Below are 20545 nucleotides of genomic sequence, written 5' to 3'. Positions count from 1 at the left end.
ACATTTATTGAATGAAAAGAAAAAGGAGTATTGATATTTCTCACTTATGTGGCACCTTTACAGAAATTGATGATATCTTAGTAATAAAAAACTTCATAAACAATTGCAGCAAAGCAGAAATATTATATAACACATTACTAACCACAATGTAGTAAAATTAAATATATGACCACTTAAAAATTATTAAAAATCAACTGGAAACTAACTAACTTAACCCTAAAGGATTGATGGATCAAAGAACAAATTATAGAAATATAGATAATTTTATTACAGATATTGACAGAAATGAGACAAAATACTGGAATTTTGGGGATATAACCAAAATGATTCTAAAGGGAAAATTCTTATCTCTAAACATTGATTAACAAAAAAGAAAAAGAACAGGTCAATGTATTGGTAATACAGCTAAAAGTACTCTTGAAAACCAACAAATTTAAAAAAATCCATTTGGACAACAAAATGGAAATCCTGAAAATCATGGAAGAGATGAACAAAGCTAAAAAAAAAAATAATTGAATAAATCTAGGTAGGAACTGCGGGGGTTTTTCGGAGGGTGTTGGGGAAACAATAAAATAGATGAACCACTAATTTGATTAAAATGAAGAAAAGATAATATCAAATTACTAGCATTAAAAATGAAAAAGAATTCACAACAAACAAAATAAATAATATTACTAGAAACTTTTGCAACTATGTGTGAATAAAATCAACTTAAATGGCATAAATTAATATTTATTAAAGCTTAAAATATCCAATCATCAGAACAAGAAGTAGAAAACTTAAACAACCCAATCTCAGAGGAAGATTTTAACAAGATATAAATTAACTTCCAAAGAAAAAACCACACAAGCAGATGGATTCACAAATTAAATTAAATATTCAAAGGACAATTCCAATCTTGCATAAACTGTTTATAAAAATAGCACAAGAAAGTATCCTACTAAATTTCTTCTATGACACAGATATGGTCTTGATACATATCTGGAGTGCAGAATTAGAAAAAGAAAATTGTAGACCAATATTCCTAATGAACATTGGTGCGAAAATTTAAAACAAATATTAACAGAGACTTAAATAAGATACCGCAAAATAACACCCTATCGTCATTGTTTTAATACCAGAAATATAAGGGTGGTTTAATATTGTGGAAACTACGAACTTGATCATCTTAATAACAGAAACAGCAAAAGCATATATTGTCAAGAGATGACCAGAAAGCTTTTGACACAAGTACAATCCCCATTCCTGTAAAAAACACTAGAAAACACTGGGATAAATGGACCTTTCCTACATATTATAAATAGTCTATATCTAAAACCAAGACCTAGACATATAATGGAGTCAGATTTTACTGTTCTTTACAAAAAAAAGTCATGGGTGAAACAAAAGTATTCAGTGTCACTATTTTGATTTTTTAAAAAATATTAATTTTCAGTTCCCAATATTCTCTCTCCTGCCTCTTTTCTATCAAGAAGGTAAACAATACAATACCCATTAGGCATGTGATGATATGCAAAATATATTTCCATATTAGCCATGTTGCAAAAAAAGCAAGAAAAAGAAAAAAAATGAAAAATAACATACTTCAAACTGTACTGACAATTCATTAGTTCTCTCTGGAAGTACATAGTATTTTTCATCATGAATCTTTTGAAATTGTGGTGGATCACTGTATTGATCGGAGTAACTAAGTCTTTCACAGTTGATTATCATTACAATATCACTGTTACCATGTAAAATGTTCTCCTGAGAGCAGAGTTTGGATTAATTTGACCTTTGTCATTTACTAGCTGTGTTTCCCTGGATATGGGTAGCTAGGTGACAGTGGATAGAGAGCCAAGCCTGGAGTTGAGGAAGACCTGAGTTCAAATCTGGACATGGCCAACTACTACTTGTGTAACCCTGAGCCAGTCACTTAACCCTGTTTGCCTCAGTTTCCTCATCCATAAAATGAGCTGGAGAAGGAAATGACAAACTACTCCAGTATCTTTACAAAGAAAACCCTAATTGTGGTTGTGAAGAGTTGAACATGACTGAAATAACTGAACAACAAAACCCCAGGTAAATGACTTAGCCTCTGACTGCCTCAAATACTTCAGCTGTAAAATGTGGATAATAGCAGAATTGTGAAGATCAAATGAGATAATATTTATAAAATGCTTAGAACAGTGCCTGACACATAGTTGGTACTTAATAAATGTTTGTTTTCTTCCTTCAAAAATAAAATAAAATATCCTCCTGGTTCTACTTACTTCACTTTATATCAATTCATATAAGTGTTTCCAGGTTTTTCTGAAATAATTCCCTTTGTCATTTCTTACAGCACAATAGTATTCCATCACAACCATATGCCACAGCTTGTTCAGCCATTCCCCAATTAATGGGTATATCTTTAATTTCCAAATCTTTACTACCACAAAAAGAGCTGTTACAATTATTTTGTACTTCTGTGTACTTTTTTTCTCTCCTTGGGCTAGAGACCTAGTAAGCAAGTATTACTGGTCAAAGGGAATGCACAGTTTTATAGTCTTTTGGTTGTAGTTCCAAATTGTTCTCCAAAATGGTTAGATCAGGTCACAAGTCCATCAACAGTGCATTAGTGTCCTTATTTTTCCACATCTTCTCCAGCATTTGTTGCTTTCTTTTTCTGTCATGTTAGCCAGTCTGTTAGGTATGAAGTGGTAACTCAGAGTTGTTTCAATTTGCATTTTTCTAATTATTAATGATTTAGGGCACTTTTTCATATAAGTATTGATAACTTTGACTTCTTCCGAAAACTGCTTATTCATATCCTGTGATCATTCATCAGCTGGGGAATGTTTCTTATATTTATAAATTTAGCTGAGTTCCTTATGTATTTGAAAAAGGAGGTCTTTTTCAGAGAAATTTCATATAAATCCCCCTCCCAATTTCCTTCTAATTTTGATTGCATTGTCTTTGTATAAAACTTTTTAAATTTCATGTAATCAAAATTATCCATTTTACCTCTTGTGATCCTCTTTATCTCTTATTTAGTCTAAATTCTTCCTTTATCCATAGATCTGGCCAGTATTTTATTACGTTTCCCTAAACTGCTTATTCTAAATTGTGTATTCATTTTGACCTATATATTCATATTGAGTATATAGTGTGAAATGTTGGTCTGTGCCTAGTCTTGGTATACAGGGTGAGATATTAGTCTATGCCTGCCAGACCATTTTCCAGTTTTCTCAGCAGTTTTTGTGGAATAGTGAGTCCTTGTCCCAATAGCTTAGATCTTCAGGTTTTTCAAACACAAGGTTACTTTGATCATTTACTTCTATATTGTATACCTAATCTATTCCATTGATCAGCCACTCTATTTCTAATCAAGTACAGATTGTTTTGATGATAACAACTCTGAAGTATAGTTGGAAACTTAGTACTTATTTCCAGGCTGCTTTCCTTCACTTTTTTCATTAATACTATAATTTTTATCATATTGGCTCAGTCTATCTGTGAGCAGTTATTCTTTCTCCAATTTTTCATTTACTGTCTTTATTCACATGAAGTGTTTCATAATTGTGTTCATCATAAGGGTCATGGCTATGTCTTGGCAGGTAGACTCCTAAGTATTTTTTATTGCCTATAGGTATTTTAAATGAAGTTTTTCTTTCTATCTCTTCCTAGTGAGTTTTGTTGGTAATATATAGGAATGCTGATGACTTATCTAGGTTCATTTTGTATTCTGGAACTTTGCTAAAGTTAATTGTTTTGACTAGTTTTTTTGTTTCTTTTGTATTCCCTAACTATACCATCATATCATCTGTAAAGAGTTATAGTTTTGTTTCCTCTTTGCTATTCTTATTCTTTCAATTTCTTTTTCTTGTAAGCCTATCTATAACCATATGGAATGGTGCTCCAAATGTCTACTAATTTGAGAAATCAAAGGAATTTGGCATTTCTGCCTCACAAGCATCAGATTGGCAAAGATGACAAAAAGGAAAATGACAGATGTTGGAAAGAGCAAGTGAAAATAAGCACGTTGATATACTCTTGATGCACCTGTGAGTGGGTATAATCATTCTGGAAAGCAATTTGTAATATCTACAAAACCTAACTAAGCTGATCATGGTCCTTGACTCAGTTTTGCCACTGTAGATAGAAAGGATTTTTAAAAATTAATTAATTTTTTAGTTTTAGTTTACAACAACACTCAGTTCTGCAAGTTTTTGAGTACCAAATTTTCTCTCCCTCCCTCTCCTCCCCCGTGCCCCCCAAGATGGCATGTAATCCAATATAGGTTCTACATATTGCATCGCATTGAACTTATTGACATAATAGTCTAATTGTAAAGAAGAATTATAACCAATGGAATGAATCATGAGAAAGAAGAAACAAAACCAAAAAAGGAGAAAGAAAAAAAGAGAGAGAGCAAATAGTTTGCCTCAATCTGCATTCAGACTTTGTAATTCTTTCTCTGGATATGCGTAGCTTTTTCCATCATGAGTCTTTTGGCATTGTCTTTGAACCTTGCATTGATGAGAAAAGCCAAATATATCAAAGTTAGTCCTTACAGATACTGTATGTCTGTAATCGTGGATAATGTTCTCCTGGTTTTGCTCCCCTCATTCAGCATCAGTTCATATAAGTCTTTCCAAGTTATAACGAAGTCTGTCTACTCCTCATTTCTTACAGCACAATAGTATTCCATTACATTAATAGTCCACAATTTGTTTAGCCATTTCCCAATTGATGGGCATTCCTTTGATTTCCAATTCTTTGCTACCACAAAAAGAGCTGCCATAAATATTTTTGTACATACTGGTCCCACTTCTGTGATCTCTTTGGGATACAGCCCTAGAAGTGGTATTGCTGGGTCAAAGGGAATGCACATTTTTATAGCCCTTTGGGCATAGTTCCAGATTGCTCTCCAGAATGTCTGGATCAGTTCACAATTCCACTAACAACATAGCAATGTTCCAATTTTCCCACATCCTCTCCAGCATTTATCATTTTCCTGCTTTGTCATGTTAGCCAATCTGACAGGAGAGATGTGGTACATAAGAGTTTTTTTTTGATTTCCATTTCTCTAATCAATAGTGATTTAGAGCATTTTTTCATATGACTATAGATGTCTTTAATTTCTTCCTCTGAAATCAGTTATGCCACTGTAGAAGACCAAAACTAAGGTGGAGAATGGCCTGCTATATTAAAATATCTATTGCAGATCTTCATCATGATAAAACAAACTCCTAGCATTCTAAACTCAACTAAAAGGATCCCCATCAGTTGGGCAATAGCTGAGCAAACTGATATATAGATGTGATTGAATACTTTGAGGTATAAGAAATAGACTATTCCAAAGAAAGGAAAAGACCTCAGGAATTGATTCAGAGTAAATCAAACAGAACCATTACAACTTATACTACAACATCAATGGTATAAAAATAAGCATTTTCAAAACTTCTATAAACTATTGAAGGATGAAGTTAGACAAACCAGGAGAACAGTTTATACAGTAACAGCAACATTATAAAGACGACTTGAAAAGCTGTGAGAACTACAATCTATGCAGTGATCATCCATGATTTCAGAGGACCAATGATGAAGCATGCTGTTTACTTCTTGATAGAGTGGTGATAGATTTATGTGCAGAATAAGAGAAAATGTTTTTTTGACCACAGACCCTGAGGGTGTTTTTTTGTTTGATCGTGCATGTTTATTGCATTGAATTTATCTTTTTCCCTCCAATGAGGCAAGGGAGAAAAGGAAGGAGAAAAATAGATTTGTCTTTATTAAAAAAAGAAAATTTTAATGAAAAAGACTAATTCCTTCCTGGATTTACCCTCTTTTTTTAATCCTTCTTCCTATTTCCCTGTTGCCCTGATAAGTTGAATTAATTGCCATATCGCATTATTTTTATGTTTTTATGTTTGTCTGCACGTGTTCTACCCTTCTTTTCCCACTTCAGATCAAAGTGAAAGTTAAATGATGCATACTCTTTTCCTCATCTCTATAGACTAGTACTTTTATATCTGGATTATGGGAAATAATTCTCGCATTTTCTTTCTCTTTTATACCTTAGTGTATCTTTTTTCACCCCTCTCCTTAACTTGAGATTGTAAAGACATAACAAATCCACCCCTTTGTTAGAATGTAAATAATTCCTCTTTAAAAAGCCCTTTCCTATTTATTTACCTTTTTAATATTTCTCTTGACTCCTGTTGGTATTTCAAAGTTCCTACTCAGGTTTGTTTTTTTTTTAATTTTATCATTTTTATTTAATATCTTAGTTTTCAACATTGATTTCCACAAGATTTTGAGTTACAAATTTTCTCCCCATTTCTACCCTTCCCCCCTTTCCAAGATGGCATATATTCTGATTGCCTCGTTCCCCAGTCAGCCCTCCCTTCTTTCACCCCACTCCCCCCCCATCCTCTTTCCACTTACTTTCTTGTAGGGCAGGATAGATTTCTATACCCCATTCCCTATATATCTTGTTTCCCAGCTGTATACAAAAACAACTTTTTTTAAGCATCTGCTTTTAAAACTTTGAATTCCAAAGTCTCTCCCCTCTCCCCTTCCCACCCACCCTCCCTAGGAAGGCAAGCAATTCAACATAGATCACACATGTATCATTATGTTAAACACTTCCACAATGCTCATGTTGTGAAGGGCTAACTATATTTCCTTCCATCCTATCCTGTCCCCCTTTACCTCTTTCCCCTATCTGCCCTCCCTTCTATCATTCCCCCCTTTTTATCCCCTTCCCTTTACTTTCCTGTGGAGTAAGATACCCAGTTGAGTGTGTATGTTATTCCCTCCTCAACCTGAATCCAATGAGAGTAAGATTCACTCATTCTGCCTCACCTGCCCCCTCTTCCCTTCCAACAGAACTGCTTTTTCTTGCAACTTTTATGTGAGATAATTTACCCCATTCTATCTCTCCCTTTCTCCTTCTCTCAATATATTCCTCTGTTATCCCTTAATTTGATTTTTTTTAGATATCATCCCTTCATATTCAACTCACCCTGTGCCCTGTCTATATATATGTGCACACCTACATATATATATGCATAGACACACACATATGTGCTTGATGATTTTAAGTAGGGCTGTTCTGCTACTTCATGTTTCCCCTTCTACTTCTTAGATTTACAGGAGGAGATTCATAGACCCTGGCTGGGCTACAAACCTCACCAGGAGTTTTTCCAGTGTCCCATGGCCAGAATTTTAAGGTTTCTGCCTGGTCTTCCCAACTGCCTTCCCAACAGAGGTCTGGAGGCACACAAATTCCCCATTGTACATTTGCCTGAATAGAATTTCCCTGCTATATTATTATTCTGTACTTCCACAACATTATGGGTTGGATTTTGAAGGAGTTGTTGTTTTATTATTATTATTATTATTATTATTATTACTACTACTACCTTGGTATAATAGCAAAAAATAAGATAAAATAAAAATAATCTCTGTAGTGAAAAAGGAAAATGTTACCAGGCTATTACTTCCAGCGATTCCTTGGTTATTCTGAGTTTCAAAGGAGACTAATAATCATTTAAATGTATACATAATTTTACCCTTCTGCCCTCTATAAAGGAAGGCATTGGGAGGAATTTGGTGCTCTATCCTCCAGTGAAAGGGGAGAGATGTACATTGTTCCAAGTAATTAGCCCAGACATCAACCAATCAACAAGCATTTATTAGGTACCTAGTATGTTCCCAGTATGGGTTTTGAAAATAAAAAGGAAGACATTCTCTGTCCCCAAAGTGTTTGAATTATCTCCTACTAGGCTGATAGGGCATATTCATAGATAAAGAAATACAAATGCATAATATATTCAAAATAAATACAAACTTTGCGGGGCAGAGAACACTAACTCCTGAGAGAATAAGGAAAGGCCTCCTGAAAGAGATAACACTTGAGTTGAACCTTAAGTGAAAGAGAGGGAATTCCCAGGGCCAAGAGTTCTGCAGGTATGGAGGATAGCATGTGTGGGGAGAGGCAGAAGATATGTTGTGTGTGGGAGACAACACATAAGTCAATGTGACTTGAACTTAGAGAAATGGAAACAATGTATAATTAACCTGGAAAGACAGGCTAGATCCAGGTAGGCTTTGAAATGCCAAATGGAGTTTGTATTAGAGGTGATAGGGAGCCATTGATATTTCTAGACCAGAGGAATGAGACATTCAGCCCTAGATAGGAATCTCAATTTGATAGCTATATAGAGGTTGGATAGGAGAAAGGACAGAATGTCTGCGCAGAAAACTCCTTGTGAAAGGAGAGAATGATGAGGAAGCCAGTAGATAATAGCCATGAGCATCTGGAAAGGCTGGTATAGCTGGATAGTATGAACCTCCAAAGAATGATGGGCATGGGGGAGAGACTCCAAGTGAGGAATAATAACCATATTTAAATCATCCTTCCGACCCAGGTTGGGAAGGGCTAGAGGAGAATGAGAGAAGGTACATGAAGTTCTTAAGAGGATGGCAAGTATGTAGTATCTTCTAGGGGAATCAATTCTCTATGATTGCAAGGTGAAGAGGTACATTATGAAGAGAAGTTTGCTAGCAATAGAACTGGGGTCTAGAGAGCACAAAGGGAGGGGAGAGGGTAGAATGCTGCCACCTGAGGCCCACGACTGAATCTTATCAAAATGACTCGTTTTTCCCAGTAGCCGAAGCAATGTTGTTTTATTATTCTATTAGCAAGAGGCGGGGGGAGGGTGAAGGGGAATGAGAGAGAGGATTGTTGTGGTAGTGTTCTCCAGTAGCATGAGGTAGATAGCAAGATGCCTGAGTTGGATAGGCCCAGGTCCTGGTTATGGGCTGGAGGAACAAAAAGGTCAAGAATCTCAAGGGAAATAATATAAGAAAGCGAAGGAAGAAAACCTCTCAGTATCAGTTCTCAATTACAAAACAGTAATCATCAAAAAATGATTTGGTATTGGTTAAAAAGTAAAGAGCTCAGTCAGCTGAATTGATTAGATACAAAGCATCTAACAGCAAACTGACCTATTGACCTAAACCTAAAGACCTCAGCTCTGGGCTAAGGCTTCAGTTTCCTTAACTATTGAGTGAAGGTTTTGGACTAGATAATTTGATCTCTAAGGTCCTAATAATTCTGTATCTTGTGACTTGAAATTAAACTAGTCACTTTTACTCTAGGGCACCTAATGAGTCATTTGAGCTGAAATGATTTCTAGTCATGGGAATTTTTAAACTTCTTAATTGAACATTTAATTCTAAAACATTTACTCAACTGGTCTTGAATATTCTATTTTGCAGGGATGCCATTAATTTTGCTAATAAGGAACATTTCATCCTCTATTAGGAAACATATGTTCCAGGTCTAGAAATCTATTGTGACAGAGAACTTGGAGATGTCATTTCTTCTCTTTTAAAAACCACACCTTACAACTTGTATGTGAGGGAGAAAACAGTGGTTATCTATATGGCCAGATCAGGAACTTTAGGTTTTTTGCATTTTAAACCTTTGAATAAAATTTTTATTACTTTAAAACTTGTTATAATCTATAGATGGTTGTCATCATGATTTACAGGTGTTTTTTTAAAATTGATTCAGTTATATTTCAAATAGACAAAAGGAGCTCTTGTGTATCATTAATTAAACTAAAGATAATTTTTAAAGTGAGCAAGAATCACGTTTCTGCTTTAGAACTGTAATTGTAATTTTTAATTGTGTTTAATGCGAGGTATGCTTTACACAGACTTTTTAAATCAAATAAAATACTTGTTATTTGAATATCAAATTATGACAAAAATAAATGGTTGTATTTGAACTGAATTATTCAAATAAATTCAGGTAACTTGCTGTTGAAAGACAAGCTGTGGAGTGAGATGCTTTTAGCAATATGCCCCTATCCTTAATTTGGCAATTCTGTTATGAAGTAAGTTTAGGATAAAGGATAAATATTAATTTTGTAATTTTTGCATTTAAAATGTTACATTTGATAAGAATATTAAGTCAGCAAGTGTATATTAGCTGTAACTGGTCATAGTATGAAAATCTAATATAATTTGGTTGTCATATACACTATCTTCCCCACATTGAGATTGGATGTGAATATGTCTAACACTTGATATGAGTTCGTTACCTTTAGTTTTCTATATTAACTTGGCATAGTTTATTAAAAGTGGCTATGGTACAGCTGTCATTAATGCAAATAAAAACTTATTTTCCGTAATTAGGCTTTGATACTTGCAAAAACTGTTGCTAGATTTTTTTAAAGTTCCTCTTTGTAAAATATTTGCAAATATATGGCATTGCAACATGGCTCGAAGCCCTTAACTTTTGCAAACATGAACCTATTTCAGTAAAACTCAATGACAAAAGCAGCACAGATGTGAAGTCTGAGAGTGGCGTCTCTGCTGCCCTACGAGCCTTTGTTTTGAGAACACCCTGATTAACCCCCACCCTTCATGGTTCATTGATTCACTCATAGATCAAGTTTAAACTAGTACATATTAGCACATTTGTTTCTAACAGAGGAACAGTTGGTCATTCTGTCGTATGCTGCTGCTTCATTTCAAACTGGGGTTCTAAAGAGACTATACTTGGATCATGAAATGAGAGGCTACCATAGGGCAGAAAAAACTATTTTGTTGACTTCTATCTGTTGTATTAATATTGAATTTCAGATTCTAGCAGTGCTAAAAACGTTGTATAATGAAGGCAAATGGTACTTATTACCTTCAGTTTAAGTGATTAATTTATTCCGTATACAGCTTCTAATTAAAGGTAATTTAGAAAACAGAGTAAATCAAGATTGTAATTGCCTGATATAATATGAAATTCTTTAAGTTGGAAAACATTTTTAAAAAGTTGTTCCTTAGAGTTAGCTTTCTGTTATGTTCATTTTATTATCAATATAATGCATTATATAGAAATATTTATGTTGTTAGTAAAGATTAGGCTAATACAGGCTACATGACTCTTTCCACATTTAACTCCTGTGTTTTAGATGAAAACAAATGACTCAGCTTGATTTCTTTTAGTTCTAGAGAACAAAAAAGCCAGTGGTTGCTACATAGGGTTTAAATTTAGGAAAGCTCTAACCAGATTTTTAATCTCATGCAATTACTATTTTTATTTTGTATGAAGAATGGAAATGGGATGAGGGAGTTAATGAGGGAGTTAACTTTAAATGAAAGCTAAATGGTGGTAATAAAAAGGTTACCAACTTTTCATGCTAACCACTTCTTTCAAAGTTTTTATGTGTCTCAAATAAATATAATTGAGATAAAACCTTTGATCTTTTTTTAGGAACAATTTTATTTTAAAAAGAAATGCTTAGCCTTTTTTTGCTTGCTTTTACTTATTAAAAAGTGGTAATTTGATCTCATTTTATGTTGCTGTAGTTTATAAAATAACTTTAAAGTGACTCTTGCATATTTTATCTTTTTACATTATTTATGTAAAATTCTAGGAACACATTTTTGTAGTTTTTGTTTAGTTTTGATGAATATCATATCATGTATTAATATTTAAGCATAACTTGCTTTTTAAAAATTTATTGATATATTTTATTTTGACAAAACAGATATTTCCTGTTGGATACAAAAGCGCCCCCTTAGCAAACATACACACACGCATACATGCATACATGCACACATGCACATACATACAGAGCATATTCCCTAAAAAAAGTATCAATTGTTAACAGAAAGGAGAGATGTGCCCTTTAACTTTGATAATATTATATTGGCATTATATCTGAATAGTTTTATTTCTTCCCAAAATTGACTTTTTTACATTTTCTTAATGGCTGTATATATTGTTCTTTTGGTGCCATTTTCTTACCTTCTACATTAATACTTAAGAGTCAGTGTTTTAATTCTGCATTTGTTACTCCACATGGTACAGTAGTATTCCATTACACTCCCCTACTATACTCTGTTTAGCCATTCTTCCAGTTATGGGTCACACATTTTATATCTAGATTTTAATTATCACAATCAGTGCTGCTATAGCCATTTCTTAGGATGGCTATTTTTCTTGTGATCAATAATTTCCTTGAGGTATAGCATAAAGTAGTTGAGTTCCTGGCTGAGTAAATGGGTGTGAACAATCTAGTAATTTTTGTAAAATCTCATGTTGTTATTCCAAAGTAATTGAATCAATTCACAATTCTACCAGTACAGAATTACTGGGCCTGTCTTCGACATCACTTCTGACAATGTTTTTCCACCTTTTAGCATATTGGATGGCTGATGGTTGTGAAGTGTTGTAAAGTGTTATTTACTGTTGTTTGATTTTTCATTTCTGTAATTAGTTATCATTCTGAACATTTTTTCAGGTAGTTATTGATAGTTTATAATTCTTTTGAAAACTGATGATTACCTTGAATTTGTTGCCTATTAGATAATGACTCTCAATCTTATGTGTATTCCATGAATATCCCTATAGATTTTTGGATATCATCTTTTATAAAAGCTGTAGGTTGTTTTTTTGGAGGGGGAAGCAGCTATATATCCCTGAACATTTGAAAATACATTTTATTGATGCATTTTGTCTTCATATCAACCATTTCCCACCCTACCCCCAGAATAAACCCTCCCTTGTGATAGAGTAGAACAATTAAGCAAAAAAAAGTTTGAAATAGAAACCTTGTCTGACAGTATATTGAAGATTCTATCTTTCTATCTCCTATCTCACTTGTAAGGAAGAAGTAGTTTTCATTATCAGTATTTCATGGCTTTGATTGGTTTTTCTGTTATTTGAAGTTCAGTTTCCTTTTAGTGAACTTTTCATTTATGTCATAGAAGTCATTGTGTATATTGTTGCTTAGGGTTTTCCTAATTTTTCCCTGCATCAGCTTCATATATATTGCCCCTGTTTCTCTGAATTTCCTTTGTCATTTCTTACTGTAAAACAATATTCCATTCTGTTTATATACCATATTTTTCAGCTTTATAAGAGGGTTTGGTATAGGGGACTCACAGTGAGGAAATTCTATTTCATATTGTGAATATACCCCAACTCTGAAATTTATAAACAACAGGCTTGCCTTGGAGCACTGAGGGAAAAAGCAACTTTCCCAGGATCACATACTATATGTACATTATATGTGACCATCAACAAACATATATTTTTGTGTCTCTTTGTATGTAACATAATGTATAAATTTATCTCCTTTTCAAAGTCAGCACTTGGTATCTGTGCTGTTTTTGCTTTTAGAAATATAAATCTTGTCATCTCCCTGCTATTCCCCTTACTCTGTCTAATCCCAAACTCTTTGGGTCTTATTTCATCTCTTTGGTGTTTTTTTAGTCCTTCTTTGCCCAGCTTTAATGAGAATGTGTTACCTTATCCTTCCTTCTCTGTAACTTATCTGATCTTCTATTTCAGTCACATTAAATTAGTTATTTTATCATTATGAAAATTATTTTGTTTTCTATTCTCTGTCTTATCCCTTACCACTTATAGGATTCTCTAGAATTGATTTCTAGGAATGTCAGTTATTGATGGAGAAATCTATTTGCAATGGGAAGTGTTCTGGAGTGCTAGTTTATGGACTCTACTTCTATTTTTGTCTTTCCTCACATTGTTTATCCCTTTTGAAATAATGCCCTCTTGTTTCACCCTCTCCCATCGCCAACTGAGAGACATTCCTACATATTATTCCAACATCGTATTGATTTACTAGTGAAAAAATGAGGTTTTGACACTTGAAATATTAATTCAATTCTCCTACTGTCCTCTTGACTTTTCCCATTATACCTTTTACTTTTTATGTTTGTTAACCCATTGGTGCTCTCTGCCTTCTCACTGTTAGTGTGTGAAAGTGTATATGTATGTGTGTGTGTGTGTGTATGAATAGCAATCAAAAATACTCCCCATACATGCTCAAGACCCTGCCTCATCTTACCCACATGAAAACAAAGATTTCATTTCTTAGTCTTTTATTGGTTTCTCAAAAATTATTTAGATATTTAGTAAGTTTGTAAGCTGAATACCCTAGTTGTTATTTTTGAAGAAGTAATCCAAATTCTTCTGTTTTAGTGACTGTATAAATTTTTGTATTCTCAGTTTGGGAGGACATTATTTTTTAATATATCTTAGTCTTATTCATTCTTCAGAATATCATATTCCACTTTTTCCTTTTTTTACCTGTAGCCCCGGAATAATCCTATTCTTTTCTGATTATTTCTGTTAAATTTGAGAATTTTTTCTCTTTGCAGTTATAGTATGCCATTTGACATGGTAATTCAGAAATTCAACTCTTATGTTTCTTGCTGACTTAAACCTGATGTCTTTCTGTTGGTGTTCTGTGGATCCTCTTCTGTATTTTGCTGTCTGCTTCCATTACTTCTGGGTAATTTTTCTAGATTATTTCTTGGAGTATGGTACTCAGATTTTCTTTTTCATGGTATTTTCTGGAAGATCTCTAATAAGTAGACTAAAGTTCAAGTTTAGTATTCTTGTTTATAGAATTTTCATATATTCACATCTTATTGTTTTAAAATCCTTATTCTGTTATTTTTATGTTTGTGCACTTTTACATTTCTATGTTATTATCTTTTCTGCATACTCTACTCATATGGAAAAAATTCTTTATTTTGTTTATACTCCTTTAGTTTCTACTTAAATTGGTGATTTTTTTTCCTCCAGAGTCTTCACTTCTCTCATTATTTCTTTGATATGCCCTTAATTCTTTGATTGGGTTTAGAACTACTAGAGAGTTTCTTGTAGTTGCTCCCTTCTCAGTTGAGGGAGATTAAAGAATTTGTTTTTGATCTTTACCTTCTTCAGGAGATTTTTCTCAGTTTCCTTTGTTGCAAAGTGTTTATTCACTGAGATGGATCTTTTCTTCAAACTAATGTCCATGTCTCTTCCTCTGTCAGATTTTCTCTATTTTAATCAGTCTGCCAATTTTTCTGTGCTATCCTTGTTGAAAATGTTGTTAATGCAAATTTTTTTTTTCCCTTTAGAAGACTCAAGGCTATTATACCCCTTCCCTTGACTTTGCTGCTTATTCTGAAACAGGATTGATATTTACTGATCAGCAAGGTCTATCTTCTGGGGTGAAAGTGATAAGAATGCTAGTGTAGGAAAACTCTGAGCAGATATTTTACAGTACCTTTAACAGTATTACTCTTCTGGGTTCTAAAATCCTCTCTGCATTGGGATCTCTTTTGATCTAGGCTGATTAGTTGTGAAAAGGTTATAGAAGTTCCCTCCACCCCCTCAAGACACTTCTGAGCTCTTGACATTGAAAGAATTAAACCTGGGATTTGTTCCTAGCAGTATCTTATGGAGTCTTTCAATCTTCATTTGGCCTCCGGTTTCCAATATTTCTGGGCAATATTTTATGATTTCCTGAAATAAACTCAGTATACAAACTTTTTGTTTCATCATTCATTCCTGGGAGAGAAAGAATTCTTTGATTCTTCCTCCAATCCTTGTCTTTTGGGTCAGTTGTTTTTGATTGTACAAAGGTTCTTTTAAATTTTGTTGTATTTTCATTTTACTTTAATAAATCATCGAATCATTTAATTTTTGCATTTTTCTCCATTTTTTCAATATCTCCACTTTTTTGCATAAGTGTTTTAGGTTTTGCTCAAAGTCTACGATTATCATTTTAAATTTTTCATTAGGAGCTCTAATTTCATGCTTTATCTTTTCCTTCCAGTTTTTTCATTGGACTTCTAACCACTTTTTAACTTTTTAAGATTGTACCCTCTTTTGGGAGGGCTCTACTGTAGAAGTCATCTCGTCAATAATCAACTAATTAATCAAAAGTTGATTAAAAATAATCGGATTTTCTTGGCATTCCCTGAGCTATCAGTTTCCAGGTCTTTTCATTTTTCTCTCTCCAGTATATCCCATATCTGCTCCCTCTACTCCATCCACCTAGCCACCACCCTTGTTCAGGGCCTCATCATCATTTACCTAGACAATTTTAATGATCTCCTATTTTGTCTCCTTACATACCTTAAGCCTCTCCTGACTGCAGTATACTCTCCATACAGCTGCCAAAGTGATTTTCCTAAATTAGAGGTCTATTCATGTCAACCCTGCCCAGTAATTCCAAGAACCTCACTATTGCATCTTGAATAAAATTTACATTTCTCCATTTAATATTTAAAGCTCTCCATATCCTGGACCTTCCTTTTTTTTTGAGGGAGGAAGGCTGGGCAATTGGGGTTAAGTGATTTGTCCAAGGTCACACAGTAAGTGTGTCAAGTGTCTGAGATCACATTTGAACTCGGGTCCTCCTGACTCCAAAGACAGTGCTCTCCTCACTGTGCTACCTAGCTGACCCCCTGGGCCTTCCTTTCATTATAATCTTTTTATACATTACTATCCTCCTTGCACTCTGTGAATACAGTCCTACTTGCCCTCCCACTCTGCATCTTTACAGTGATTGGCCTCCATGCTGGTGATGTGCTTTCTCATAAACCCTAAGCTGTTGGAAACTCTGGCTTATTTTAAGAGGTAGCTCAAGCACCACCTGCAAATGAAGCCTCATTTGATATCCCCATCTGGTAGTGCCTTCTTTCGCCAAACTATCTCATATTATTTTGTATATATTATGTATTTATATATGTTTTTGTTGTCATTCCCATCAGAATGTAAGCCTTTGGATGGTGGACACTGTTTTATGTCTTTCTTTTTTCCCCATAGGTTGTCACATAGGAAAGACTGTTAGGAACTTTTCATTGCTTGATCATTACTTCATTCTCTCTGCTAATTTTTCTATGGGTATTTCCTTTGTTTCCCTTTATTTTAGTTTTTGTGGTTCTTTAAGTTGGTGAATTTCTAGGTCTTTTTTTTGGGTAATCATGAGGAGCTGGATTTGTGTACAACCACTCACTTAACCATTTTGCTGAATGTCCTGGATAACCGCAAATAAGTTAAAGAAAAATCTTCAAGTACTGTAAATTTTTTAGGCTTCATATGCATATATTTGTTTGAGAGACTATATTCATTTCTCTAAATTTCATGATCCATAGGGGACATACTAAAGTTATTTTTTAGTCAAATAAGTTAGCTGGTAACAAGCACGTGATCTTTTGTCCCTCCCTTGGTATATTTGCCAGAATTTGGTGGTATCAGTAAATCATATGTACTTTGGGCAAATAATTGTTTGAGAAAAGTTTGAATTCATTTTTGAGGAATTTGATTCATTTATAATTCTATAAATTCTACCCTATACAAAAAGTCTTTATATGCTGAAGATTATCAACTGAATGCTAATTAAGGCATATCAGTTCTATACCCATTATTTCTACATTGAATGGACCTTTTTGAAGTAAATATTTAAAATAGAAAATGGAAAATCTAATAAAAATAACATTTTTTGATTTATGCCCAAGAAATGTATAGGAAAACCTTGACTTACCAGGAAAAATGGAGAATGGAGAGTTTGAGTTCATATAATTTTGTGGTTAACTCAAGTATAACTTTAAAAAAGTTATACCCATCTCCATCCCCAACTTTTTGATTCAAGTCTCTTTAGAGCCAATAAATTCCTTTCCCTGGCTTATTAAGTGTATAGTATAGTGAATATAATTTAATTATTCTGGAACTATAGAATTTAGGTTTCAAGGCAATTATCATCTATATCAAAAAGATCACTCTACATAATTATAGATTTAGAATGTAAGAGGGATTAAATTAATACTGATCCTATCATATACATATTTTTCTATCATTAGTTTTAAAATGATTTGCATATTTCTTCTACCAAATGGACAGAGGGTGAAAATTATTGCCTTGACATTTCTGATTAGGGTTTTGCTCTGCCACATTGTTGTTCTCTGAAATCAGTTTAAAAATAAATTCTCTATCTTACAGCTTAATAGGACAGGGATAGAAAACTCTTATAATTCAAAATTTCTCCAGCATGCCTGAACATTTTTAGTGTGGAGCATTTATTGCCCCAGATGGTTGTAGATGGGAGGAAAAAAAATTGGAAATCTATTAGATATCTGCAGTGAGATGCTATTCCTTTTTCCCTTATTACCATTGACATGTGCCACTCCCTGAAGGAACGAAAGGCATATTTCTCTAGGAGAAAAGTTCCTGAAATTTGAAACAAATCTTTATAGACTTGGAAATCAAAAGTGGAAGGAAACAAAGAACATTTGAATTGATAACTGAGATAATTAAAAAAGTATTGGCACCTTGAGCTCTTCTGAGGAAACATCTGATATAAATCTAATAAATTGAATCAATAAAAATCAATGCCTCATGGTGACTATTATGTCATGGTTCCTTTACATGTAACTTCAGCAATAGGATTTAGAGCCAGAAGGGACTGAAGGGATGAATGGAGTCCAATGCCTTCATTTTACAGCTAAGGAACCGAGGTCAAGAGAGGTTAAGTGACTTGTCCGTGGTCACACAGGTACTGTAAATAGCATGACCATCCACTGCAACCATCTGCTACTTACTGGTCTGCCACTGCACTTAGAATCCCTGTGATTCCAAGTTGTAGACTGGCCTAGATGGAAGCTTGTAGTCCTAGAGGCCAGTTCATGCTCCACCTATGCCCCTTCTGTGTCTACATATGCCATTTCCACTCATTCTATCACTCCCATTCTGTAATCAAGAAACTGGCCTTCATGTAAGATTTGTGACCTCCTTTGACAGTTACTCTGTTTCTATTTTGTACCTGTATTTAATTATATCTATCTGTCTCTATCTATTTCTCTGTCTCTCTATCTCTGTCTCTCTCCCCTTCCCTCTTTCCTTCCCCACCATCTATCTGTATAATTTTCCTCCCCTCCCTCCCACCCCCAGAGTAGGACATAAACTCCTTGAGGACAGGACCTGTTTAGCATCTAGCTCATAGTAGATGCTCACAAATGCCTGTTGAATTAATTTGAATAGCAGGGCTAGAATATGAACTCAGGCCCTCTGACTTTAAAACTGGTTTTTTTTCCTGCTGTGCTATGCAGTTTTTAATATATAGTTCATAACTAAAAACTTTTATTATCTATGTTTTTATTCTCATCATAAGTATTTTTGAGAAATACAGGGATATCCTCTACTATCATTTTAAAAGTATTAGCTTTAACCATATGTCATTTTATTTGCTTTGTGTTTTTATACCTTAATTTTATAGGTGTCCTTTATTAAACGATCATTCTTAATGGCTGATCCAATTACTTTGTGCCTAAGGATATTTTTTTAATCAAATGGTTTAATATACAAAAATGTTAGTGCTTTTTATATACTTGAAGAACTTTTATCTTGAAAATAATTTTGCCACCCTCACCTCTTCATTTGGATCTCTCTGAAGTTGAAGGGAATCTATGCTGTTGGAAAATTTCACATCAGAGAAGGAAAATGAGAATAAAGCTGAGCACACTGGAGGGCTGTTCAAAATCTGACATTGATGTGATGGAGATTTTAATTTAAATCTTCTATGGTAATGGTATTATTAAAATCCATAAAATAGATCTTATTTCCAAAGAGACAAGTATAAAATCGAAACATAGGTTTCTCATGCAGTGGGGTTACAACAGAAATAGTTTTTGACTTTCTGTAGCTTGCATTTTCATCCTGACCCTGACTAACAACAGAAAATTTGCTTTGCACCTGCTCCAGCTGTGTCCTAAGTGATAAGCATCTTGCAGACCCCGAAAATTGCAGTATCAAATCTCAGCACCAACTGTGAGGTAGCACTATCATCAAATCCCTGCTGAGAGGCGTTTCCTATTTAATTCCCAACAGAATATTTCTTTCTTCCCTGGCCTCTTTCTTTTTTTTTTCAGGTTTGAGCTGTGACCTAAAACCTTTCTCTTCGTTACCAACATGTATTTCTATAGGTGCTTTTGCACTGACTCATCCTTACTTGTTTTATTTAACCCTGAACTCATTAGTAGGTCAGGGCTTTAGCAGCCCCAGGGTTGTTGAGGTGTCCGATTCAGATAATGAACGTATTTATTTAGGGAGAGGAAATGGATAACAATATATGTTATGGTTCACTGCTTTTCTCTAGAAACTAAAGTTGAAGGAACATTTATTATGTTATATATGACTGGGGAAAATATGTAAAACTTTCTGTGTATTTACAAAAGCAGCTTTCACTCACATTTTCCTTCATGAACTGAATGCCATGGTCCTACTTTCTTATAAACTAAGGCTTTCTCTTAATCAGGCTGGCTGATTAAAATTAAATCTGTTGATGTAACAACTGAGTCAAGAAAATGCTAAAATTCATTTTGAATACAGATAATGAACAGTTTTTAACCTGTTTACAACTTTTTAGCTAAAATCTTGAGTGGATAGTTTTTGAAAAGTTAAAAATTAAAATGTCTGGGCATTATCTTTAAAATGTAAAGTTTTCATGTTTTTCTTTCAGAATTTTCAAACAGGCCCAAATCCTTAAAAGTACTTATTAACCCACAAAGTCACAAAAAAGAAGCTACTCACATCTATTACGAACATGTTGAACCTCTTTTGAAACTTGCTGAAATAAAGACAGATGTAACAAGTAAGTGATTTTAAGAATTTGATGTAGCCCTTTAAAAAAAAGCAACCAAAGTGACCTGAATTTGCTTCTGATCCTTATTAGAAGAGAATTCTGGAAGCTCGAGCTTTTAA

At 33.9% G+C, this 20545-nt stretch overlaps 1 protein-coding gene across 2 annotated transcripts in view; it reads left to right on the top strand.

Moving 5' to 3' along the window:
- Positions 1–20545, top strand: part of CERKL (ceramide kinase like) — a 164721-nt gene that overhangs the window by 77376 nt on the left and 66800 nt on the right. For both annotated transcript variants that reach the window (XM_036743446.1, XM_036743447.1), the window contains exon 3: positions 20304–20435. In XM_036743446.1, coding sequence (XP_036599341.1) covers positions 20304–20435 — 132 coding nt within the window. The remainder of the gene's footprint in view (positions 1–20303; positions 20436–20545) is intronic.

The sequence above is a fragment of the Trichosurus vulpecula genome, chromosome 2 (assembly GCF_011100635.1).
Source record: "Trichosurus vulpecula isolate mTriVul1 chromosome 2, mTriVul1.pri, whole genome shotgun sequence".
NCBI lineage: Eukaryota > Metazoa > Chordata > Mammalia > Diprotodontia > Phalangeridae > Trichosurus > Trichosurus vulpecula.
This window is presented reverse-complemented; position numbering and strand designations above follow the sequence as displayed.